The following is a 25,124-nucleotide window of genomic DNA, read 5'->3' on the forward strand; positions in this document are numbered from 1 at the left end:
GGTATTCAGTGTATGTGTCCCACATCTTCCTGGCCCAGTCATCTATGGGAGCACACTTCTGTTGTTTCCATGTCTTGGCCACCGTCAATAATGCTGCAGTGAATGTAGTGGTGCACATATCTTTTCGAATGAATGTTTTAAACTTTTTCAGGTGAATCCCCAGCAGAGGGGTTGCTGGATCATATGGAAACTCTATTTTTAATTTTTCAAGGAACCTCCATACTGTTTTCCATAGTGGCTGTACCAGTTTACATTCCTATAGCAGTGAGCGAGGGTTTTAAAAAAGTTCATTTTCTAATATTCCAGTAGGTGGCGCTCTTGCAAAGTCTATAAAAATGCTTTGGTGATGGACGGTTGTTTTCTAGATCCCTTCTTCTTGTGACCTACTTGCAAACCCATTTATTCTGGATAGCTAAAATTCATCCCCTCCCCAATTATCAAAGTTATACACGTAGTTTGTTAAGCATTTACAAAATAAATGTACACTAGAAACAATAAAATAGTCTTCAAAGTGTCTGCTAATCCCCAAGAGATAACCACTATAACAGGTTAGTGTAAACAATATTTTCCAAACTTTTTTCTAGTCTCTACACACAACAAATACATATATAAGTAAAAATTTATATTAGTAAAATTTTAGATTTTAAAATAATAATAAATAATATGTTTGTCTTTTTTGTTGTTGTTGTTAATCCTCACCTGAGGATATTTTTCCATTGATTTTTTAGATAGAGTGGAAGGGAGGGAGGGAGAGAGAGAGAAACATCCATGTGAGAGAGACATATCGATTGGTTGTCTCCCAGATGACCCTGACTGGGGCTGGGATTGAACTTGCAACCAGATACATTCCCTTGGCCGGGAATTGAACCCGAGACCCTTCTCTCTGTGGGCAATGTTCTAACTGCTGAGCTAAACTGGCCAGAGCTATGTTTGTCTTTTGTTGTCCAATCCTATAGTTGAATGTTTTCTTTCTTTCTTTTTTTCCTTATGAGTTGTTTCTTGATGAGGTGTTTTCTTTCTTTCTTTTTTCCTAATGAGGTGCTTTCTTTGCTTTCTCATTTCTGCGGTTCATTAGTGCTGAGTCCAAAGGATCTTCCGCGTCCGTATTGAGTGAGGGCTTGTGGCTTAGTGAATGAGGGCTGGAATCTCATGGTAAGATTTCTTGGCTGTGTGAGAATAGGGCAAAGTACGTTTAATAAGAAATATAATGCTTCCTTTGCCAACCGAAGACTGTAGAATATTTTCATCGAGATATTATTGAGATAAGACTGTGATTTTGGATGGGAAATTTTGTGAAATCACTGATTTTTTTTCAGGTAGTTTTTTCCCCTATAGAATAACCTTAAGGGCAGCTGACTGCTCCCCGAGTGAGCAATCTAACAACCAAACCAGAACTGAAATGCTTTTGCCACCCAGTGTTGAAGGCCACACCCTGTCATTTGTTCAATAGGTCTGCTCTGTTCATCGTGGGAGGGGAATATGCACAGGGGCACGAGTACCAACAGGTGAGGATAATTGGGACCATCTTGGAGGCTACCATAAGAACTAATCAAGGCATAGATGGTCACTTCATTTTTCATTGAGGTATAATTGACATACAACATTATATTTGTTTCAGGTGTACAACATAATGACTATATATGTATATATGTGTGCATATCTATCATCTATCTATCTATCTATCTATCTATCTATCTATCTATATTGACATGAACACCACAATAAGTCTAGCTTACATTCATCCATAGATAGTTACTTTGAAGCCATGGGCTTAGATGAGGTTACGTAGGGAGAGAGTATAGGGAGAGGAGACCAGAGGATTGAGCCAACACCCGAGGTCACACAGAAGAGTCTGAGAAAGCTTTCAGTGAGATGATGTCTCTGGGAGCCCAGTGGAGGAAATATTTGCAAAGGGAAGGGAATGCTGAGAAACTAAGATAATAGCTAAGAAATAACCACCGGATTAATACTCGTGCAAAATCCCTTTCTCCTTTGACTCTCACACAATTCAGATGTAGTTGTAAGGAAACAGATGTTGTTTGAAACAGTAACTATTTATGGCCACTTCTAAATACTAGGAAAGGGACATTTATTACTTGTGGGCTGTGGACCTTGTTCAGGAAAAGACCTTGACAATCTCTTCGGGTCTGCAAGGTAAGGCTCCCGTAGGACATGTCCCGGAAGGAGAGGGCTAGACAGAGAGCTGAATTGCACGTGTAACCAAGTGAGATGAATGGAACCACCAGCAGATGTTAGAAGCGTGACTTCAGAAAGCTGCCTACCCAGGCAAGTCATCTTAAAATGGCATAATCCCCTTCCCTGGGCTTTTGCACGCAGGGCTGGAATTCCTCCAGGTCTGCAAGAATCCTCCCTCTCCCTTCTGCTCCCCTTGACACTCCTTGCTCATCAGCTCCCCTGATTTCTCCATACCATTTTGGTTCCATAGAGTAAATCCTAACAGGACACAGACATTGAGTACTTGCTAGGCACCAGGGACTGCTCCTAGTTTTATGTATGTCACCTCATTTAATCTTCACAGAGTTCATCCCCCTTTAAAGATCAGGAAAGTGGGGCACATGGAGCTTGTTACTTGCTGTTATGTAGCAGAGCCAGCATTTGAACCTAGTCTGGCTTCAGAGCCCCAGTTCTTCTTTTATTTTATTTTCTTTATTGATTTTAGAGAGAGAGGAAGGGAGAGGGAGAGATAGAAACATCGATGAGAGAGAACATTGATTGGCCGCCTCCTGCATGCCCCCCACTGGGGATCAAGCCCACAACCTGGGCATGTGCCCTGACCAGGAGTTGAACTGATGACCTCTTGGTGCCTGGGTTGCTGCTCAACCACTGAGCCACACCAGCCGAGACAGAGCCCCAGTTCTTAATCATTAAATCCTGCTCTTGTTTTCTTCTTACGGCTTTGAATCTGTCAAACCCAGACTGAACCACCACCTACTCAGGCTTAGACTTTGGCCACCTTCTGCTCCAACCCAGAACATGACATCTGTTATTGACTTATGGATCTGACCCACCCCAACAGAAAATCCAGCCTTGGCGTCACCGGTATCAGGTAGGAGAAAGGACATCCCAGCAATATTTGTTCACACCCCTGTGCACATGTGTTTCCTCTTCCCATTCTCCTTTCTCTGCCTGGTCAGTTTTTATATGAAGCATTTAGTTGCCCCCGACATATAGCTCACTTTCTCCCCTGTGTGCTCTCTGAACTTCTGTTTGCCCTGTCTCATGGTACCACCGCCCCTGGAAGAGTCTCCGGTCTGGCACACTGGAGGGGTTCGGTAAGTGTTTCTTGATTGAATGAAAGAAGATCCTAGAAAATTAACAGGACAACTATTACACCCTGCAGTGGGCAATATAACTTTGCTATAAACTTGATGGGCTAATGTACAAAGAAAAGGGCGTCAAAAAGGAATTTATTAACTTAATCTCAAACTTCGACATTTTTATCCCAGTATTTATCTACTTTTCTTATGGGTGTTTCACAAACCCCTCTCTATGCCCTTGGCGGTATTGTTGGAATCAAGAAGGTATAGATTTCACATTATTACCACTCATCTTTTTAAAAACATTTTCAAAATATTTTATTTTCTTTATTGATTTTAGAGAGAGGAAGGGAGAAGGAGAGAGAGATAGAAACATTGATGAGAGAGAACATTGATTGGCCACCTCCTGCATGCCCCACCCTGGGGATTTGGCCCACAACCTGGGCATGTGCCCTGACCAGGAATCAAACTGGCGACCTCTTGGTGCACGGGTTGATGCCCAACCACTGAGCCATACTGGCTGGGCCCACTCATATTTTAAAATGAACTTTATTAAAATAATACTACTTGATCAAGGTCCTTTGATTAAAATCACTAGAAGAAAGTTTATTAAAAGACTATATCCAGAAAGATATAAGGAAATTTGGGTTTGTTATAGAGACTGGCATGGCCATGATGACTCATAATTAAATACTGTTTCAATTCAAAAAGGACTCAAAGTGAATCGGAATCCAGAGAAAATGAAACAGACAAAAATAGAGAGTGAACTAATATAGCATCTTACTCTGAAAGGAATAACTACTTGTAAATTTCTTGTTCCTAAGGAAGCAATCATGGGGCAGGCAGATCTTGTGAAATTTTACATTAGTTCTTCGAGTTCCTGAACTTGGGATGAGACCACCTCGTAGTTCACCACAGTGTGGGCAATTGCCTTGATTTTCTGGGTATTGGTAGAGTCTGAAGATAAAGATGGAACAAAGGGGCCAAAAGTTAGTGTTTCAAATGTTCATCCAAAACCGGTTGTTGGTTAACTGACCCTTCTTAATTAGGTATTGACGGATACAACACATCACATTTAAACTTTCAAAACTGACTTTTGCGTTCTAAAAGAATGTATTTTATTCAGTGGAAATGAAATGTATTCAGTGCTGTCTTATGCACAAATGAAAATATGTTTAAGCATTTAAAAGTACTTTTGATGCTCATAATGCCTTTTTGCAGAGTAGATTTTTTTCTTCCTGGGCTTGCCAAAGGTTTTAATACAGTATAGACTACTCATTTTCTGCAGGGATGCATAAATGTTTTTCCTTGGCTCAGAATATAAATATACTTTAAGTTATTCATAATACTGCAATATTCAACGAGATCCTATAGTTTTAGTCATTAATAAGCGACGTATTCTAAGTGATTCTTAGGGAAGCTGCACACCTTCAGAGGAATCCGTGGGCTGCGCTTGAGATTCGGAGTCTGTCCCAGGAGAAGTTTCACCCAGAACGTCACTGCGAAAGAAAACGAGAGAGATGATAGCACATCATGCTTTCTGCAATGAGGAAAAATAAGGAGTTTCCTATTTGAGTTAAAAGTTAGAAAAGTACATAAATCTATGGCCAAATGAGAAAGGCATTCCAAGTCTTGATCAAGAATGATTGAATGATAATATTGTAGTTAACTGTGTACGGTGCCAGGTGGGTATTGGGAATACTGGGGGGGGGGGGGGGGGGCGCTTCATAAAGTATATGCTTGTCTACCCACTATGCTGTGTGCCTGAAGCTAATACAAAATAATATTGAATGTAAACTGTAATTGAAAAATAAAATTTAAATAAACTCAACTGACCGCCCCCAAAAGCAATGTCCTAGTGTTATAACTGAAAAAAAGAAGTGATTGAATGCTGCACCCTGAGAGTCATCAGTTGGTGCCGGGCACCTTTGTTTTCTAACCCTGCCCGAAGTGGCACCTCAAGTGGAAGCGAAGTGGCAATTAATGGAAGCCCTGGCCTCAGAAGTTGGATTTCTGATTTGTAGTCTTGAGTCCTTTCCACTGGGCCAAGCTCCTATGACTTTTGGAAAGTTTGCTACAGTAGGTCGGAGATGGTTCAGGTGGCTATTATTTGTAGCATCAGGAGAGTGCTATCCAAACACAAACGGGTGATTTTTCTTGTCTTTAAAAAACATTTTTTTTTCTTTATTGATTTTTAGAGAGAGAGGAAGGGAGAAGGAGAGTTAGAAACATCAATGAGAGAGACATCGATTGGCCGCCTCCTGCATGCCCCCCACTGGGGATCAGGCCCACAACCTGGGCATGTGCCTGACCGGGAATAGAACTGGTGACCTCTTGGTGCATGGGTCGACACTCAGCCACTGAGCCGCACTGGCCCGGCTGATTTTTCTAGTACTCCTTTGCAGTAGGCCTCTGCCTTTGGTGCCATTGTTTATCCCAGCACTTTATGAATTATTATCAAGTAAAATAATGAATGACAACACTTTGAAAAGTGTAGAGCGATTAATAAATCCAAGGCATGTTTTTTTTTGTCAACTATAGAACCCTTTCTTCTATTGCCCCCTCCCCCAACTGCATCAGGTGTACTGTGTTGGTCAGCCACTGAGGTTATTCACCCTTGTGCGTCGCCGTCCAGCAGGCGGCGGTAGGTCTCGATCTCCAGCTCCAGGCGGGCCTTCGCGTTCAGCAGCTGCTGGTGGTTGGCGCTATGGCGCTCGGAGTCGGCGCGCACCTGGAGCAGGTTCTCCTCCAGGCTGCTGATGAGCTGCTGCACCTGGGACAGCTGGCCGCAGTAGTCGCCCTTGGTTTGGGCCAAGGAGTCCTCCAGGGATTTCTTCTGCACGCGGGAGAGAAATGGCGCAGACGTAAGGATGGAGGGGGCTGACATAACTTGGATGCAACATTTTTTTTGGAAGCCGATATTGCGTCTTTTTGCGAGGGCCCTACCATGGCGAGCTGGGACTGCAGCTCAACCTCCAGGTTTTGCCAGGCGCGTCTCAAGTCGGCGATCTCACTCTTGCCGGACTGAAGCTGCTCCGTGTTGGTGCCGATCTCCTTCTTGAGCTCCCTGCTCTGCCACAGAACAGAGGGGCAGGAGGCACGTGTGAGCGCGGCCCTGACGGGTTGTCTGCCAATGTACCAAACGGAGCCTTTTGTTTTGTCCGCGGTACCTTTTCCATGAACCAAGCTTCTGCGTCCTTGCGGTTCTGCTCAGCGATGGCTTCATACTGTGCCCGCATGTTGTTGAGGAGCCTGGTGAGGTCCACTCCGGGGGCAGCATCCATTTCTACACTGACCTGGGCCGGGCCGTGGGACCGGGAGCTTTGGAGCTCCTGCGGACAGCAAGGGAGAGAAGGGCGCAGGGGCCCGTTATGCCTTCTTGGGCCTCGTCTTCAATATAAAATAGTAAACGTATTTTATGACTGCGTTGGTATAAGACAAACATATTAATACAATGTATTAAAACTTTTTTTCAAACCTAAAAACGAATATCTTTCTTTTGATTTAAAAAGAACTTAAGACCTTTTCCTGGGCCCCTAAACTTACCATGGGCCCGAGGTGCTGTGCCTGCCATGCCTAATGGATGAGTTGGACCTGCTTCTTGGGGATCCAGGGCCAATAAGAAGGGAAGTTCTGGTAGAAACAGTACTTTTGGGGGTTTCAGCTACAGCTGCCAATCCGGGGGTGGCAGACAGTACCCAGGCTCTCACATGTAACAGTCACTGACTTCCGGTAGAAAGCTCTTTAGAAGCCTGTGGCTGGAGTCATGATTAATGTCCGTTCTATATCCCAGGCTCTGACACTCTGGCACATCAGAGTTCGAGTGTGCATCACCCTGGCTATAGCCGCTTTCTCTAAATATATGACATTATGTATTATATTTGTTTTTAATTTTAAAACAAAAATCACTAGATCAGGGTAATTGAAATTCTTATTGTCTTTACCTAATGATGAAAATGACAAAATCAGAAAGTGCCTTTAATCTGCTAAACTTTAACAGGAACTGCCATTAATATTACCACCAGCAGCCGACACACACACACACACACACACACACACACAGACACACACACACACAAGAATTCAGAACAAATGGCCATTTTAACAGAGAAATAATGTATCCTCTCTATCTGTTCTAACTCCACATTTGCAAATTTGAAACTGAAGCTGCGCCTTTGGCTGACCTCCTCGTGGTTCTTCCTCAGGTAGGCCAGCTCTTCCGCGAGGCTCTCGATCTGCATCTCCAGGTCGGCCCTGGCCAGGGTCAGCTCGTCCAGCACCCGGCGCAGGCCGTTGGTGTCGGCCTCCACGCTCATGCGCAGGGCCAGCTCGTTCTCGTACCTGAAAACCACGTGCAAAACAGTTTAAGGACTCAACACACCCATTCGAATAGGGCGCCGGCCCTCTTCAGGGCTAGTTTGTGCATAAACCCGTGGGACTATTTTGAAATGGCAGCATTGCGATGTATGATGCTGTTTTTGCTTTTATAACTTTTCCTTTCCTCTTTAAATGCTAGCTTACTGCTCGGTTGGAGAGAATGGAAAATATCATGAGGTAACACTTTTCCACCAGCAGTGAACCCCAGCGGCACCGCATCCCCGAGAACAATGCCCCCTTTGGCTGGCTGCCCTGGCTGTGAACAGTAGCAGCCCCTCTCGAGGAGTTTCAGCCAGAATCCTAAAAGCAGTTGGAAATAAAATAATAATTCATCTTTTTTTTGCTTAACGTTTACTCATGATTTAATTTAAAACATTGATGCTTCTTTAGTGGCTTTTACCAAGATTGTGCAGGTTCAGGATCATCGCCACCGCTACCTCCTGTGTGGGAATTTTGTGGAGCAGAAAGGACATTAGTATTTCTTCTTTATGTCCAGAGGGTGGAGTATGGGAAAGGAGGCGAGAATATAAAAATAAGTGCATGGTTAATATTTTAGGTGTATGTGTCACCAGGAAAAAGATCATTTTACTTAACTCCCAGGCAAAATCATTATTAATTCATTTTTCTACATGGAAGTTTGAGGTTTGGGACGTTGGTGGAATTATCAAGTCACATCATGAGTCAGTGGCAAATTACAAACATGGTGATCCATAGCCCTAAGTTTAAGCAACTTACACTTAAGGACATGTCATGTGTGAGTTTTGTTTGAATCTAGTTACTGCCCAGAAAGCCCAGTGTAAATTTACCAAAACACTCAAGGTATGGAGCGTGTGAACTGCAGGTTTGAAATATTTACCGTCAATGAAGGCAGGAAAATAGGGAATAAGAAGAAATGGTGGGACATGTCAATTTGCATTCATCTATCTTTTATTCAACTCACTTTGTTCTAAAGTCGTCGGCAGCCAGTCCTGCATTGTCGAGCTGTAAAATGAGCTGGGCGTTTCCGATGTGGGCAGAAGCGACCTGGCAAAACGGGAACACACACAAAACACGGCTGTAAGATCGCCATGATGCGATTATGTTTTGACAGGAAATTTATTTTATTTTATTTATTTATTTATTTATTTTTTATCCTCACCTGAGGATATTTTTCCATTTTTTGTACAGACAGAGTGGGAGGGAGAGAGAGGAAGAGAGAGAGAGGGAAACATCGACGCGAAAGGGACACATCGAGTGGCTGCCACCCGCACGACCAACCAGGGCCGGGGACAAACTGCAACCGAAGTACGTGCCCTTAGTGGGAACTGAACCCGGGTCTCTCCGGACCGCAGGTGGACGCTCTAACCGCTGAGCCAAACCGGCCAGGGCTTGACAGGAAATTTTTAGGTGATGTTAAGTGCTATTTTATTAAGAGTTTAAGGCAATTCAATGTTTAAAAGAATGTATATTTATAGAATATTTAAAAATTAAGGAACATACATTTCCTACAGAAAGATAGTGGAAATAGAGTCGCTTTATGGTAAATGATAAAATGAAACTAAATATCTCGATATGACAAATTGCTCCAAATTGAATTGAATTGAAAAAATACTCGTTTTAAATGGTGATTATCACGATAAAACACTGTAATAGCAAAAAAATAGAAATAAAACATAATTCCCAAAGCCCCTCCAAAAACCACATTCTTACCTTCTTCTTGAGGTCTTCAATCAGTGGGTAGTATTTACTATAATCATCCTGTGACCCAGGGTCTGCAGTCCCAGGTCCTCGTGTTTCGTACCATTCTCGAATTTTGTTTTCCAGCTCAGTATTAGCCTCTTCTAGAGCTCGCACTTTATCCAAGTAGGAAGCCAATCTATCATTAAGATTTTGCATGGTTTCCTTTTCTGATCCAGAAAGAAGGCCTCCATCATTCCCAGAGAGAATACCTAGAGAGCCACCTCCTGGGCTTCCTCCAAATCCAATCCCCAGGCCTCCAAAGCCCCCCACCAGGACTCCCCCAATAGCAGTGCCCAGTCCTCCTGAAAAGAAACATCCAGAGCCGCCACCAAAGCCAGAACTAGAACCAAACATGGAAGCAGCAGAAAAACCTTCCCCATAGCTGCCTCCAAAGCCAAGGGCACTTCCCCCATAACCACTGCCCAGTGTCCCACTCTGGGAAGACAGCCGCCTGGACAGTTCACTGTTCTGCACTGAGAGTGACATGCTGGCGCTGGAGAGACCACAGCCTGGAGAAGGTGGCCCCAGGTTGAGAGGAAGCAGTGTCAGCAAGGCAGAAAGGTTATCCTTTTATAGATCACGAAATGGGTGCTGCAGTTGAAAAGTTCACTCTCTGCATTCAAAAATATAATGTCCCCCCTTTTGACCAACTCAGCACCTAAATGATTAATGCATATTGAAAATTCACTGGCATAGAAATAATTGAATAATTGTGTCCATTACATAATTGATATACAGAAAAAAAAATCTGGGTGGAGTAGAGATAGGTTGTCATAAGGAATTTGTCATAAGGGGGTTATTCTATTGCCTGTATTCTCAGCATTGCCCAGTATCTAACGCGCAGTAGGAAAAGTAATGAGTGACTTTTGATGGATAAATTAATGAGTACTTCTTTCTCAACCATAAGCTTTTTAAAGTTCCTCACTCATATTTTTTATTCATTTCCCTTAGAAAACTCTGTGTAAACCATCCACTCATGATCTAGTCTATCTTCTAGGGAATATCATTTTAGAAGCAGTTGTGAAATGCATTTGGGAATAAATACATTTTCCAGGTTGAAAACGAAATTAGAATTTTCAAGGATTTAAAAACATTGCCATTAGGATGTTGCATAGTTCCTTTCTTTCTGATTCAGAAAGCAGATGCCTTAAACATTGAAAAATGCTATTTTGGGGTAGAACATTATAGTATTTTCAGCAGATCTTCCTGTACAGAAGAATTAACCTTCTTAGTAATCTCCATGAAATCAGGAGCCTTGCCTGATTGTTCACTAGCATTGCTCGTTTCTCAAAATACAGCTGTTTTTTTTGGATACTGAAATTTGTATCCGCGCTTACACCCTCAACCCCTGCCCCCACCCTCCAGGTGAAGTTCTTTAGTCCTGTGACCGGTCCTGAGCCAGAGCTGGCAGTACCCTCTGGTGATCTGGGGCAAAGGCAAAGGGGTTACCGAGAAGCCCATGTCAAACCTCTGTAGGGAACACCCACTATCAATTCTGGCAAATGGAAGGATTCTGTGACCCCTTTTCGTCACTTTCCCAGGGGCAGGAATGATGAACCTGTAGTGAAATCCAATGACAAGTTCCAAAGAGCAAGCCAGTGGGATTTACAAATAAAGAGATGGGTGGAACGTACATATTCTCATTCCAAATAGACACAGAGCGGGTGCAGCAATCTGTGCAGACTCAGCTTGACGGGAGAGGCCATCATGCATTTGTTCATTTCTTGAGAGAAGGAAAACTTGTTACACGGAAGTGTAGGGCCTCAGCCTTGCATTTACCAAGGGTTCCTTCAATCTGCATGATCAGCGTTTTGGCTGAGCTCGTCCTTGTTTCAATGGTTATTGTGTACTTACTCTGTTCTAGACTTTGGGCCAGGTGATCTACAGACATTTTTTAACCCTCATGGCAACTACTTATGGTGGACACTTTTATCCCGTTTTACAGATGAGCAGTCTGAGGGTCTGAATGTTAAGTGACTTATTCAAGGCCACACAGTCAGAGGGTAACAAAGACAGGACCCAGGTTTGAAGTGCCTTCTGTGGATGACAACCCTACGGCTTAACAGTGAAAACAAAAAGGAGAGAAGGTCATTGTGACTCCTCAGTTGCAAGACTGGGTTTCTGCCCTGCACATCAACCAGCAGCTTTAACTCTTTCCTTTTCCAAAAAGCATTGTCCTTGCCCTGGCTGAGTGGCTCGCTTGGTTGGAGCAGCTAATCGATGTTCTCTCTCATCGATGTTTCTATCTCTCCCTCTCCCTTTCTCTCTCTCTAGAATCAATAAAGAGAAAATATTAAAATATAGATATATATATTATCCTAGTCTATAAATTTCTCAGGTAGGGACTATGTCCAACTCATTTTTTATCCTGCATCACAGCCTCATGTTTGGCTAACCTTTATTCATGGACTCCTGGAGTTATTTCACTTCAAAGAACTTAATCCTTAATATGCTCGAAAGCGTCATTTAAAATTCATTTCATTTGAAAATGACTTTGCTCTAATTTACTGGTATGCTTTGACCAAGATTTATTCTGAATTCAATTATAAATGAGGAGCAATGTCAGAAGTTGAAAAGAGAAATATTTCTTCTTCAGTGGTTCTCTTTTGGGGGGCAGGGAGGGAGGGCTAAGTTAAATAATCAAGCCTCTATTCTGAAGGTTGTAGAAGTGGAAATAATTTCTTTGACAGCTGTAGAAATGTAGGCAGGTGGAATGTATAAAAGAGAAACAATCTTGGTTTTGTTGGCAATGTGATTATGTAAGTTGAGGCGGAGAGGAAAATGATCAGAACCAGGGTGAACTGTTCAAAAAGATTATCTTCATTTTTGTAGAGTTTAGGGAATATTAAAAATAGAGATAATTTTTTTATGTGGTATTTGTAAATCTTTAGATTTTTATTAAGTAAAATGTGTGTTCATCTCCTCATGTCATATTGGTTACTTTTCTGGTCTTGGATCGCAGAATTTTGCATCTGAGTTAAAGACAGACAGACCTTTCACGTTCTGCCATTCTGTGACCACGTGGTCCGTAACACCTTGCTCTTTTGCTGTGAGTAAAATGTTAAGATCCTGTGCTTTTGAGATGAAGATGAGCAAGGACCCCAGGGGTCACACTGGAGGATGAGTTCTTGGCCTTCAGAGCTCCGTGGTTCTCAACAGCGGGGAAAGACTGTGTATGGCGGGAGAGAGGAAGATAACATGATACACTGGTGCGGGGAATCTTAGAAACGAGTCTGAGGGAAAGAAAACAGTTGCTTGAAGGGAAATTAAAAAATAGAAATCACTAACTAGTGCTTTAAGTTGGAAATGTTATTTGAGGGTGTAAACAGGTACCTGAGAGTACCCCCAAGTGAGTAAGGGTGAGAGCAGAGGGTGACGCTGGTCAAGGTTTGAGTTTATATAATTCCATGTCATTCTTCTGTGTAGACATTGTAAGGTTCTGTGTAGAAGCAATTCCCAAAGCCCAGAAAAAATTGTTTTGTCTATCCTAACCTCACCTCTCGGGATTCTCTCTGAGGGTGATAGCGTGACTTCTGCACTGATGATTTCATATAAAGTCGTAAAATATATTGATGATGATTATAATGGGTGATCAAGAGACCTATGTTTAAGGACTACAAATCTTCTCTGGATCAGCCTGCCTGTCAGAAACAGGATCATGCTATTCTTTTTCTTGGCTCATATAAGAAGCATAGATATACAGAGATTAATGCTTCATTTTCACACAGTAAGTACTGGTAGAATCACAGGTAGAACCATCTAGTTCCACATGTATGCATAGTCCATCTACTTTCATTGAAAGATTACTTGGAAGAAACTAAAGGCAAGGATTGATCTTTATTTTTATGATAGGAAATTGATTTTTTAAAAAAGTTTTTTATTTTCCTTTATTGATGTTAGAGAGAGAGGAAGGAAGAGGGAGAGAGAAATAGAAACATTGATGAGAGAGAACATCGACTGGCTGCCTCCTGCATGCCCCGCACTGGGGATCAGGCCCACAACCTGGGCATGTGCCCTGACCGGGAATCAAACCGGCGACCTCTTGGTGCATGGGTCGACACTCAACCGCTGAGCCATGCCAGCAGGACAAATTGAGTTAAAAATAATAATTCTACCTCTTTTAACAAAGCATCATTATTCCCATGTGACCATGGCCAGGCCTGGTGCATTTCAAACCCATCTTCTGGAGGTTTCTTGTTGATCAGACTCACAGTCTCTGGTATCTTCGTGGCCAAGTTTCAGGCTATTTTGGAAGGAGTCCCAGTAGGTGAAAAAGGAACTTCACTTCTGAAAGTTCTTAACACCTTTAAAAGCAATTTAATAAGTAGAGTGACTTGGAAGGACATTTAGAAAAACATGAGGGTGAAACCTCTTTACTTCTTTGAAAAGCAAAGGAATGAGAGTGGGTGAAAAGACCATCTTTTCCGACAAGAGTTGTGCTGAATCATGTCTTGTGCTGTGTGATGTTAGCCGGCCATTGGTGACAATGGGGTGTTGTAAGTGTCTGGCTGGTGAAAATGACCATTAGAAAACAAAACAGCTAAAGCCCTGGCCGGTTTGGCTCAGCGGTTAGAGGGGCGGCCTGCGGTCCAGAGACACCCGGGTTCGGTTCCCGCTAAGGGCACGTACCTCGGTTGCAGTTTGTCCCCGGCCCCTGTTGGGGTCGTGTGGGTGGCAACCACTCGATGTGTCTCTCTCAACCAGTACATGGATGTTTTTCTCTCTCCCTTCCTCCCTCTCTCTTCGCTCTATCTGAAGATAAATACAAAAATGTCCTTGGGTGAGGATAAAAAAAAAAAAGAAGAAAACAAAACAGCTAAGGATAGGCCAGTGCTCACTGCAAGTGTGACTCAGTAGCTGTCATGTAGTTAGCTGCTTAAAAGGGTATCAGGGTTTGGTTTTCTATAATTCCATGTCAGTCTTCTTTTTAGATGTTGCAAGGCTCAGTGTAGAAGTAATTCCCAAAGCCCAGGATGAATTAGACAAACAGCCCTGAGCTTTGGTCTCTCTCTATTACTCATTAACTGCTAATTTGGGAAAGTACATACAGTACTTCATGTCTTCATATATAACTCTCATTTGTCCTCATACATAAAATGGGGGTAATATGATAAGGTAAAGCCATACAAAATTGCTATTTTTGAAGGTCAAAACTGATCACATATTGTCAAGTTCATATAATTCAACCTGGTACCTTCTACCTCATAGTGTTATTGTAAAGAGTAAATGAGAACTGGTTGTAAGTGCCTGGCACATGCTTAGTTCATAGTAAGTGCTCAATAAATGGTGGATAGTATTCTTAAGTGAATCACATTATTTTGAATATAGTAATCACACTCAAAATCCTATTTGTTTACAAACTTATATATCAAAATTTAAATCCAACCTATTCATTTACAATGACTACAATGATAGAGGGAAAATTAATTTTTCCTGTAAACATTTGCAAGAGAGTTATTACTCACTAAAATGCAAAAAGTGTGAGAATGCAGTAAGCATATTTTTGTATCTGGCCTCTTTCACTTAGCATAACGTTTTCAAGGTTCATCCATATTGTAGCCTGTGTCAGTACTTCATTCTTTTTAGTGCCAAATAGTATTCTATTGTATGAATATACCACATTTTTGTTCATCTATTCATCAGTTGATGTACATTTGAATCATTTCCGTTTCTTGGCTATTATGAATAATGCTGCTATAGACATTGTGTACAAAAGAACAGATTGCCTGATTCCATTTATATGAAATGTCCAGATTAGGCGAATCCATAGAGAGAGGAGGTGAATCAGTGGTTGTCAGGGGCTAGGAGGACGGGGAGTGGGGGTGACCGCTAATTGGGTTTCTTTTCGGGATGGTCAAATGCTCTAAAAGTATGCAGTGGTGATGGCTGCCAATCCTGTGAATGTGCTAAAGACCACTGAATGGTACACTTTACAAGGATGAATTTTATGTATGTGAGTTACAACTTGTTAAAGTTGTTATGAAAAATAGTGAGAAACAACGTTACATAATATATGCTCACCATACAACGAAAGAGAGAACCCAATGATTTATGCAGTTTATTATCATCAGGAAAAGCATTCTTCCTTGAGAAGTATTTCACTAATTTTGCTTTTAATCTACTCCCACTTCAAGCATAATAATACTTCTTTCTTATTCTGCTCAGCAGAATGATTGGAATTTGACTCTCAACTTATTCAAAGAGCCAAGTTGAGTATTAAAAGGCAGTGGAGATCATGGAAAAAAGCAGATATAATTTGAAGCTAGCAGAATTGTACTGATATTAAAAATTCTATGACATATACCAAGAGATCACCTTAATCAAGAATCCAGGGGCCCCGGAAAGGAGATTTTGCAGTTCAGAAACACGAAAAATGAGAGAGAGGTTTATTTGTATAGCTTCTTTTCTCCATGAGGTTTAGTATAATTGAAATGTGCTGTAATTTTCAGGAACAGTAATGAATTGATATTAGGTGGTCTATAGCTTGTAATTAATGTGTTCCGTGGTAAAGATGGCAGTAATGATGTTTTAAATATCCTAATGCTAATTGCATTTCATTTTTGCTGGCAATTTGCAGCTCCTTTGCGTAAAACATTTATGTTCAATTACAGAGACTGATAGATACATGGGCTGCCCCCTCCGCCTCATCACTAGAAAGCATTCATGGTGCTTTCTGACGGCCGCGTTGGAGGGAGCAAAAATTATAGCTACACTTCTTCTAAGACTTCAGCAGCATCTCTTGGCAGGGGTTTATATACTCTCTTCCATTTCTTTGACTTCGGACGACACAACCTTGCCGTCCACTACTTCTTGCACGACTGTCTTAATCTTCCTGGTTTTCTTTATATCTGAATTTAGATGTAAATATAAAATGTTAATTCAGACACATAACTCTGCTAGTTTATAATATTTAACTTTCGATTATTATTTTGTATGTATTTTTTTCCTTTCAGAAAAATGTTCTCTTTCTGACATGATCTTCAGTCCATTTTGAAAACAAATGCAGAAAATTTGCCACTGTTCCCAAATTTATACATATTCTACTGTCCCCGCCCCCAAAGAGAAATATACAACATTGAATTAAGCAAAATGCACATTCTCATCTAATTTTTCATTTTCAAGACCTCAGGATGTCTCAGGACAATAGCATAGGGCCAAGAAGGCCACCCCATCATAGGGAGTGTGACAATTTCCCACAGGGAGGTTTTCTTTATGTGATATGCTTGATGTTCAGAATCCGAGGGGAGCACTTGCTCACTTGAGAACTGAGCTCCCTTCCTTTCCCCCAGCGGCCGATAATAAGTGGTAAGCTACTGAGGGAGAATTCAGTCTTGTAGAAAGTGTGTGAAAATTAGAGCACTTACCTCTCTCCCCCGCGATGCTTATCTGATGTTCTGTAGTCCTGGGTTTTGTTTTTTAAGAAAAGAAAAAGAAACAGAAGAAAAGTGTTATTGCCATTTTGAAAATGAAGCACTATCCCGCCTTTTTTGTTTCAAAATTAAGTCTGAGTGATGTGTGTTTTAATTCTGTTTGTCCCCCTCACCCCCCTTTACTATGCTTGTTTCTTCTAACTTGAGTTTCTTCCTTTTTAACTTGGAAAATACATAGCTTCAAAATGGACCCATTTAACACATGCTAGAAGCTTTTCTAATTAAAGTAATGAAACTACAGTGGAAGTTGCAATCTGTGTTCTCGTGTGATTTCCTTGGGTGTGGTATTTGAGGGGAGTTGCAGCTGCATCGATGATGCTTAAACTGGTTCCCACAGACCTCTGGGGCCTGCTGTGCAATTCACAACCTCTCAATGAGAATTGTAAAAAGTTATTGTGCTTTCCATTATGTATGAATTATAAAAATTACCATTAGCATAATCTTCCTCGTCTGTATAACCTCTTCTAACTCTGCCCTACAACACAACCTCAAGTACAAAGCCTGTATTTGGTATCTTTAGGGTGTGTGTACTTTTGGGTATATTTTCATGCGGCTATTGATGTTGGTGTATATTTTGTGCCAGGGATGGCACTGGTGCGTGGGAATGAGGGACATGGTGTGATGTGTGCACGGTAAAATAGCCCAGCAGGTAGACACTGACACACATCCCTTGGTTCTAAGATCCTCACAGATCCTTACATTATCTCTTCTCCTTCCAGAAGGCGCCGGTAAGTAGCAATTTCCTGCTCCAGCCGGATCTTCATGTCGAGGAGCTCGTTGTACTCTCTGTTCTGGCGCTCCGCATCCGTCCGGATCTGCATCAGCTGCGCCTCGATGGAGTTGAGCAGGGCCTGGATGGCGGCCAGCTGGCTCTGATAACGAGCGTTGGTGTCCTGCAGCGTCTTCTCCAAAGATTCTTTCTAGGAGCACAAGGAAAGTGGATGTTTCTTACGTGAGAGCTGGATTTAAGAGACGGCTCAATTTTCGTATCTCTTGAGAGGAATTTCTATAGCGAGTTACTGTGGGCATCATGCGTGTTTTCAGCTTCATCTCCCTCCTGTTCCTCTAGGCGGTCCCAGCCCGCCAGCCAGGGTCACACGCTCCTAGCTTTGCATTCACTGTTCTCTTACTGTGTGTTATGTTATAGTTCTCAGTATTTGCTTCCCTCCCTGCGATTTCCGGTGCCTCTCCACGCCGAGGGGTGGACTTCCTCATCCTCTGGACACCAGGCTTGGTCAGATGACTTTCTTTGGGTAATGAAATGCAAGTGAACCTGACAAGTGGCTTTTCTGAGAAGCTTCACGGGTGAACGCAGGCTCTTTTCATTGTGCCGCACACTCGTGTGCCCCAGCCAGAGCTGCCACCAGGCCACCGTGGAGGCGGGCTGGTGGGAGCCACTGTGATTCGGGGGTTGTTACCACAGCCTAATTTATCCTGTGCTGACTGAGTTGCTTTGCCTAGAATGTCTGTACCCCTATTCTCTAGCTTTTAAAAATTCATCTTAGGTTTCCTATCTGGTTTAAATGCCACTTTCCCTGTGAGGTCTTCCAGATCGACTTCTCCCTCTGTGTCCTTGCGGTCCATTGCCCGTTCCCTTGGTTTCTTTCTGTCCTTTAATTGTAATCTGTTGTGTGGTCTGTTTCCCTGGCTCTGCAAGGGGAGAGGTTATTTCTTATAGGCCTTCACATTTTCAAAGTTCCTCACACAGGCGCTCAGTAAACACGCACGGCGCCGAGAGCCGGGAGCGAGGTGTGCTTACCATACTGAGGTGGGACTGGAGGTCGATCTCCACGTTCTGGTAGGTGTGTCTCAGCTCCTTTACTCGAATCTCCGATTCTTTCAGTTCTGCCGTGTTCACTGTGACCTGCTGCTGCAGGGTTTCCGTCTAAAATTCCAAAAATGAAGAAATAAATAAGGTAAGAAAGGAAGAAAAGAAGGCAGGAGAGAATGAGGGAGGGAAGCAGGAAGGGCAGCTTCTACACACTCGCTCATCCTCCAGAATCGTGCTATTACCTGGATCTCAAACTCTTCTTTGGCCTTCTTAAGGTTCTCCTGGGCCAAGGCTTCGTATTTCTGCCTCATTTCGTCCATGACGGCGCTGAGGTTCAGGCCCGGAGCGGCCATCAGCTCCACATTGACAGTACTGCCCAGCTGCTTGCGTAGGATGTCCACTTCCTGCGGGAAAGGAGACCCTGGCTGATTACAGTACTATTTCAATTAAATTGGCATTTCTATAGTCTCATCTTAAAGTAAAAGTAAATAAAAATCTCAGTATTCTATTTTAGTATTAAGACCAGTGACTAAGACCAACAACTTAATGTTCTGGTATTAAATTAACATAATTCATATAAAGCCTATAAGAACACTCTAACCAAGGTCGAGTGTGTTCCCAGAAGAGGCTGGGCAGAGAAGACTTTATAAGTTTTATGGCTTCTTTCACTGGGAGTGAGTCAAAAAAGGAAGAACATAATAACTTAGGCAGGGCCTTTTTAGAAATTCTCACCCAAGGACACTTTTTACCATTTATCTTCAGATGGACTGGGAGGGAGGGAGAGAGAGAGAAAGATGTACATCGATGTGAGAGAGACGCATCGATTGGTTGCCTCCTGCACAACCCCGATCAGAGCCAGGGACCGAACTGCAACCGAGGTCCGTGCCCCTGACCGGAATGGAACCCAGGACTCTGGCCTGCGGGCCGACGCTCTAACCGCTGAGCAAACCGGCCAGGGCTTTTTACAGTCCAGGTATTGCTCTAAGTTATTTAACCCTGACAGAACCTTATGAAAGGAAGTTAGGGGCAACCTCATATTGTTGTCTTCTTCACCATCACACCACCACCAAATCTTCCTCCTCCTCTTCCTTATTGTCATAGCCCTTCCACCGTTCCCAATACCAATTCTGAATAGTTTCTTACCTCCTGATGTTCTTTTTGGAGGAGAACCAGCTCTTTATTCAGTTCTTCAATTTGAATCTCCAAGTCTGTTTTCTTTAGGGTTAGATCATCATAGACCTTACTCAGGCCGTGGATGTCGGCCTCCACTGTCAGGCGCATCGCTCTCTCCGTCTCATGTCTGAAATTAATGAATAAGCAGAGATAATTGAGTCCTGAAGCCATTATAGGAGAGGTCATCTTAATATAACCAGATAGGTTTCTATGTGGTATATAATAATATCAATTTCAATATATCATTGTATCCCTCTTTATACATTTCAACAATGTTCATGGGAACCTAGAAATCAGATAATTTGAGCCATAATATAATCTCTGTGATTTGGTTAAAAAAAAGCAATCTGAAATTGCTTTTAAAAGTTTCTGAATTCTAGGGTATATTTAAAGAGAAATTAAAAAATTTTGCTTTAATCACTGTGTGAGCAAAGGGTTCTCATTATAGATATTAAAAAATGCATAGTTAAATTTACTTAATGAGTATACACGACCAATTTATTTTTATTACTTTGTAAACAGATGAATCCAAAGTAAATTATCTTAAAAATTCATGCATTCTCTTCTACAATTTTATATATTCCCATTTTTGTTAAAGTCGTCAAGTTTAAAAAATGATAATGCTGCCCAACTGGTATGGCTCAGTGGTTGAGCGTTGACCCATGCACCAAGAAGTCGCCAGTTCGATTCCCCATCGGGGCACATGCCCAGGTTGTGGGCTAAATCCCCAGTGGGGGGCATGCAGGAGGTGGCCAATCAATGTTCTCTCTCATCGATGTTTCTATCTCTCTCTCCCTCTCCTTTCCTCTCTCTAAAATCAGTAAAGAAAAAGGAGAAAACAAAAACAAAAATGATAATGCAATAGGACACTCAGATGTTGACAGGAATTAGTGAATTTTACTGCTTTAATCTTCATATCTGCTTTCTCATTTTTTTTCCTGTTTGATCCCTTGTAGCATTAAGATGCTGCCCTTTTAAAATGTAAAGGACTCTTTAGTGCAGCTGCATTGCACACACTTGGGTGCGGAAGCCTTAGTGTAGCAGCAGGCTCTGAGGACAACCCCGATCACGTGTAGTGTGCTATGACTACAGGACAGCGAGCACTGTTTGAACAGTTTAATCACAGTCCGAGTTCTTTGGCTGGTCAGACTGTATCTTAAAACACTGAAAAACTGGAAAGCACCAAGAGTCACGTCACCCCGGGACTTTGGTCATACACCTGTAGGCAGTTAGGGAATATGGGTAATTCACTTCCAGAATCCCTAAGATAGACAAATGACTCACTTTCGATAACAGAAGGACACTTATGCAGGGTTTTAAATTGCTGTGTTATGATTCCAAAGGGCAGAGTTAGGCTCCATATGTGAGAAGGTAGATGCCAGGTTCCTAAAAAAGAATATTCTAGCAAGTAGCGCTAACCAATAAGAATAATAATAGTTGCTGGAGGTGTTCAGTTACACGCTGGGTGATGAAGTCTTAAGCCTGGGGGAGGGAAGTACAGCTCTGAGTGCTGGGCTATACCAGATAGCTTCTAACACCCTTTAAATGCCAAGAATCCGGAAACATTTAGTGGCTGCCCCTTTGCCAACAATGGAAAGCCGAGTGTCATGAAGGACTAAAAGAAATTCCTTTCCAGGAAGTTTTGCCATGGCATTAGAGAACCTACTTCAGTCTGAAGTCCTCAGCAGCCAGCTTAGCATTGTCAATTTTCAGGACCCACTGGGCATTTTGCATTTGAGCATCTTTAATCTGGAAAACACATGAGAAAGAATGACATTTTCAACTGCATAGGAGTTTTAAATGATTGCGCTCATCCTCAGACACAACCTCTACTATATCAAAGATGATGTTCATTTCAGTAATTTCCATGTAAAAACAGAAAGGAAGAATAGTGACATGGGTATTTGACATAACAGCTTTGTCAAACGCAACGCTAGTCCCAGAGTTTGATCAGCTTTCCTGTGATTTTACCAAAGGAGATTTTAATTCGACTTGAGGCATCACACCTTATTGAGTGCCTTGCCTTTGTTCCTGCTTAGAACATTCCTCTGGGCTCCTCTCACTTGGTGAACCCCTCCTCCTCCCCCTCCTCCTCCACGGCTCGGCTTAGACATTCACTGCTGTAGGCCTTCACGATGTCCTCCAAACAGAACTGGACGGATGAACTGCCTGCGCCCTCTCTGCCCTACGCAGCTGTCCATGCCAGCGTTTACCCTTCTGTGCGGGGTAAACGTTGCCTTTGTCCTTGCCTGTTTCTCCCTGAATTACCATCATATTTCCCATTACCCGGAATGCTGACCAGCACCTAGTCAGTGTCTACTAAACACTGGCTGACGAATGGACACGTGTGGTGGGAGCTGTGCCATGCGCCGCGGCTGTCAGGATGGATATGAGCCCCTGCTCTTAAGGAGCTATTACCTAATGGGTGACCTCTCTAAGATGCTCATGGATCGGAAGTCTGCTTGTAGGAGATGTTATAACGACACGTCTCTCTCAGCAGATCCCATTCTAGAGAGAACTGCTTCCTTCAAATACTCGGTCTATCCAGCCACATGGAAGAAATGGCTGTGCCTATGGATTTGGGATGACCCAAAGTAGATTCAGAAACAGGAACCAGGAGACAGGTAGGGAGAATGGTTGGCTGATTCTGAAAGTGTTCAGTGAGAAGAATGTTGGCAGAAAGGGCAACTCAAACACCTTCGCCTCCAACATCACTTCCTGTAGAATGGGAATCGAGTCATATTGCTGTCTAATACAACACAAGGAAAAAACAAAAAAAACAAAAAAAAAGACTTGCTGGTGAGTGGCCTTTGCCCTAAAAGGAAACGAATGTTAAAATAGAAAGCAAAAGCAAAGGGCCACTGTTCTTGATTAGATAAGGATATTGAAGCAGTGTAAGTGCTCTGTGTCATAGCTGAAATCTTCAGCTAGGAGCAAAGTCTTCTTTTATTCCACATGTTTGATAACACAGAGAACTCCACCTTCCTTGGGTGACATGGTTCTGATACAGTTGCAATAAATTTGAATTGGGGGCAATAGAACCTTTTATTACTGTCGAAGTGTTTCCTGCACTGCTGGCTGCTGCCAATCAGATCATTAAGCAGGACACTGAACAATCCAGGTGTCACCAAGATCAATACCCCTCCCCCCATTTCCATCCTGCATCACTCAATTATCGAAAGCTACGATACTGGAGTCTAATACTTGTATCATACCATTTACATAGATGAAAGGGGGAAACTCTAAATCAACTGGGGTTTCAAAAGCCGATGGGAACTAGGTGAAAAACTAAGAAAGATTCATCATCACTTAAAAAATGTAGCTTTTTCAGAAAAAGAAAAAAAAAGGTTTACTATTTGCATAGCCCCAAATGACTTGGTAAACTATGACAAAACTACAGATTATAAGATTGGAAGATGAATGTTCCTATTTGCTATATAATTCGATTTTAAAACTTTAAAAAGCATGATGATTTACAGCCACCCTATTATGTAATCAGGTACTCCAGCACTAAAGGTAGATGATACTATACCATTTTTATAGATGTTGCATTTCAGCCTAATTTGCTTTACAGGGTCCATTTGGACCCACCTAATGCACACGCCCTCTCGATAGATCATGCAGCTAACAATGGAGTAGAACACGCAGGCATCATCCCTCACCTGAGACTGCAGGTCTGCGATTTGTTTGTAGTACGCACTGTAGTCCCGGCTGATGCTGGGCACGTTTGATTCATACCACTGTTTAATCTGCACTTCCAGTTGGGAGTTAGACTGCTCCAGGGACCGCACTTTTTCCAGGTAGCTTGCCAGGCGGTCATTGAGGTTCCTCATGGCCATCTTCTCATTGCCAAAAACCAGTTCCCCTTTGTTGAGATCATTGCCATAGCTTACTGAGCCTTTGGAGATTGAGATGCGGGTGCCATGTCCTCCAGCTCCCCCATAGACGCTGGGTGCAGTCCCCAGGAGCTGCATGCCCCCATTCCTATACAGGCTGCCTGGAGAGACCTGGGAGGAGGAACTCAGGCTCCTGTGGAAGCTTCTGCGTGTGAACTCCATTGGGGATCCTAGGAGAGAGCACCTGTAGCTTCAGGATGGCTGGAGAGTCTGTTCCTCCGTGGTGAATGAACTAACCTTTTATACCAGTCACAGTAAGAAACTCCTCCTCTGCTGACATTTCACCTTAGGATTGACACCACAGTCCACCTTGTCTAGCTTCCCTCCTCCCCCCACCTCTGTACAGCAATCTGTTTAATTCCATTCCAGAAATTACTACTAGAGGCATTTCTTAGAGGCTTTTCTCAGGGGTGATATCTTTTTTTTTCAGCAGAGGTAACAAAAGGAAATAAGGTGTGTTCTTTAGCTCTTGCACCTGCCTTGGAAAATTTTTTTCATCCGAATACACACATGAAGAATATTTGAAATCTCCATGAATAATTTAGGTTCCTAAAAAGACAGATATGGCTACATAATAGTAAGTCACGCTGGTGATAAAGAACAACTTTAAAAAAAAAAATTTAAATTAATCTTTTTCTTTTTGGTGATAACATTTAAGTTTTATTCTCTTAATTATACAATACAGCATTATCTACTATAGTCACTATGTTCTACATTTGATCCTCAGACAGTATTCATCTTAAAGCTGAAAATTTGTACTTAAAAAAAAAAAACTTGCCCTGGCCGGTTTGGCTCAGCGGTTAGAATGTCGGCCTGCGGTCCAGAGAGACCCGGGTTCGGTTCCCGCCAAGGGCACGTACCTTGGTGGCAACCACTCGATGTGTCCTTTTCACGTTGATGTTTCTCTCTCTTTCTCCCTCCCACTCTATCTGAACAAAAAAAATGGAAAAAATGTCCTTGGGTGAGGATAAAAAAAAAAACTTGAAAAAAAAACAACACTTTATTGTTGTAAGTATTACAGATGTCCCCCTTGACCCCCTCCTCCCTGCTCCTGCCCTGCTCCTGACTTCCCCACACTATTATATGTGTCCATTGGTTATGCACATATGCATGTAAGTTCTTTTTCATCTCTTTCTGCACACCCTCCTTCCCTCTGAGGTTCATCAGTCTAACAACCAATTTCTACTTCTTAATCCCTTCACCTTTTTTGCCCATTCCCCCAGCCCTCCCTCCCATCTGGCAACCAACAAAAAGTTCTCTGTATCTATGAGTCTGTTTCTGTTCTGCTTGTTCATTTTGTGTGTAGATTCAATTGGCAATAGATATGTATTTATTGCCATTTTATCGTTCATAATTTTCTTCTTCTCCTCCTTCTCCTCCTTCTCCTCCTTCTCCTCCTTCTCCTCCTTCTCCTTCTCCTTCTTCTCCTTCTTCTTCTTCTTCTTCTTCTGGAAGACCCTTCAACATTTCATATAACACT

General features: G+C 42.5%; 2 protein-coding genes across 2 annotated transcripts; both read right to left on the reverse strand.

Moving 5' to 3' along the window:
* Positions 1-3,808: 3,808 nt before the first annotated feature.
* On the reverse strand, positions 3,809-9,929 carry KRT12 (keratin 12). Its single transcript, XM_036269406.1, has 8 exons — positions 9,345-9,929; positions 8,596-8,678; positions 7,463-7,619; positions 6,449-6,610; positions 6,225-6,350; positions 5,894-6,114; positions 4,707-4,777; positions 3,809-4,235 (listed from the first exon to the last, which is right to left on the reverse strand). The coding sequence occupies exons 1-8, from the start codon at positions 9,858-9,860 to the stop codon at positions 4,138-4,140; spliced, it is 1,434 nt and encodes a 477-aa protein (XP_036125299.1). The 5' UTR covers positions 9,861-9,929; the 3' UTR covers positions 3,809-4,137.
* A 6,195-nt stretch (positions 9,930-16,124) lies between these two features.
* On the reverse strand, positions 16,125-23,806 carry KRT20 (keratin 20). Its single transcript, XM_036269789.1, has 8 exons — positions 23,411-23,806; positions 21,415-21,497; positions 19,719-19,875; positions 18,818-18,979; positions 18,564-18,689; positions 17,504-17,724; positions 16,739-16,776; positions 16,125-16,222 (listed from the first exon to the last, which is right to left on the reverse strand). The coding sequence occupies exons 1-8, from the start codon at positions 23,804-23,806 to the stop codon at positions 16,125-16,127; spliced, it is 1,281 nt and encodes a 426-aa protein (XP_036125682.1).
* Between the last annotated feature and the right edge of the window lie 1,318 nt (positions 23,807-25,124).

The sequence above is a fragment of the Molossus molossus genome, unplaced genomic scaffold (assembly GCF_014108415.1).
Source record: "Molossus molossus isolate mMolMol1 unplaced genomic scaffold, mMolMol1.p scaffold_m16_p_19, whole genome shotgun sequence".
In the NCBI taxonomy this organism is placed as follows: domain Eukaryota; kingdom Metazoa; phylum Chordata; class Mammalia; order Chiroptera; family Molossidae; genus Molossus; species Molossus molossus.

Coding starts and splice junctions, on each gene's coding strand:
- KRT12 (XM_036269406.1), bottom strand. CDS start 9,860: ATGTCACTCTCAGTGCAGAACAGTGAACTGTCCAGGCGGCTGTCTTCC. Junction 6,611..7,462: donor TGAGGAAGAACCACGAGGAG/GTCAGCCAAAGG, acceptor TGCTGTCCGCAG/GAGCTCCAAAGCTCCCGGTC. Junction 4,236..4,706: donor GCCCACGGATTCCTCTGAAG/GTGTGCAGCTTC, acceptor CTTTATCTTCAG/ACTCTACCAATACCCAGAAA.
- KRT20 (XM_036269789.1), bottom strand. CDS start 23,806: ATGGAGTTCACACGCAGAAGCTTCCACAGGAGCCTGAGTTCCTCCTCC. Junction 18,980..19,718: donor TCCAAAAAGAACATCAGGAG/GTAAGAAACTAT, acceptor CCTTTCCCGCAG/GAAGTGGACATCCTACGCAA. Junction 17,725..18,563: donor TCCAGTCCCACCTCAGTATG/GTAAGCACACCT, acceptor TTGTGCTCCTAG/AAAGAATCTTTGGAGAAGAC.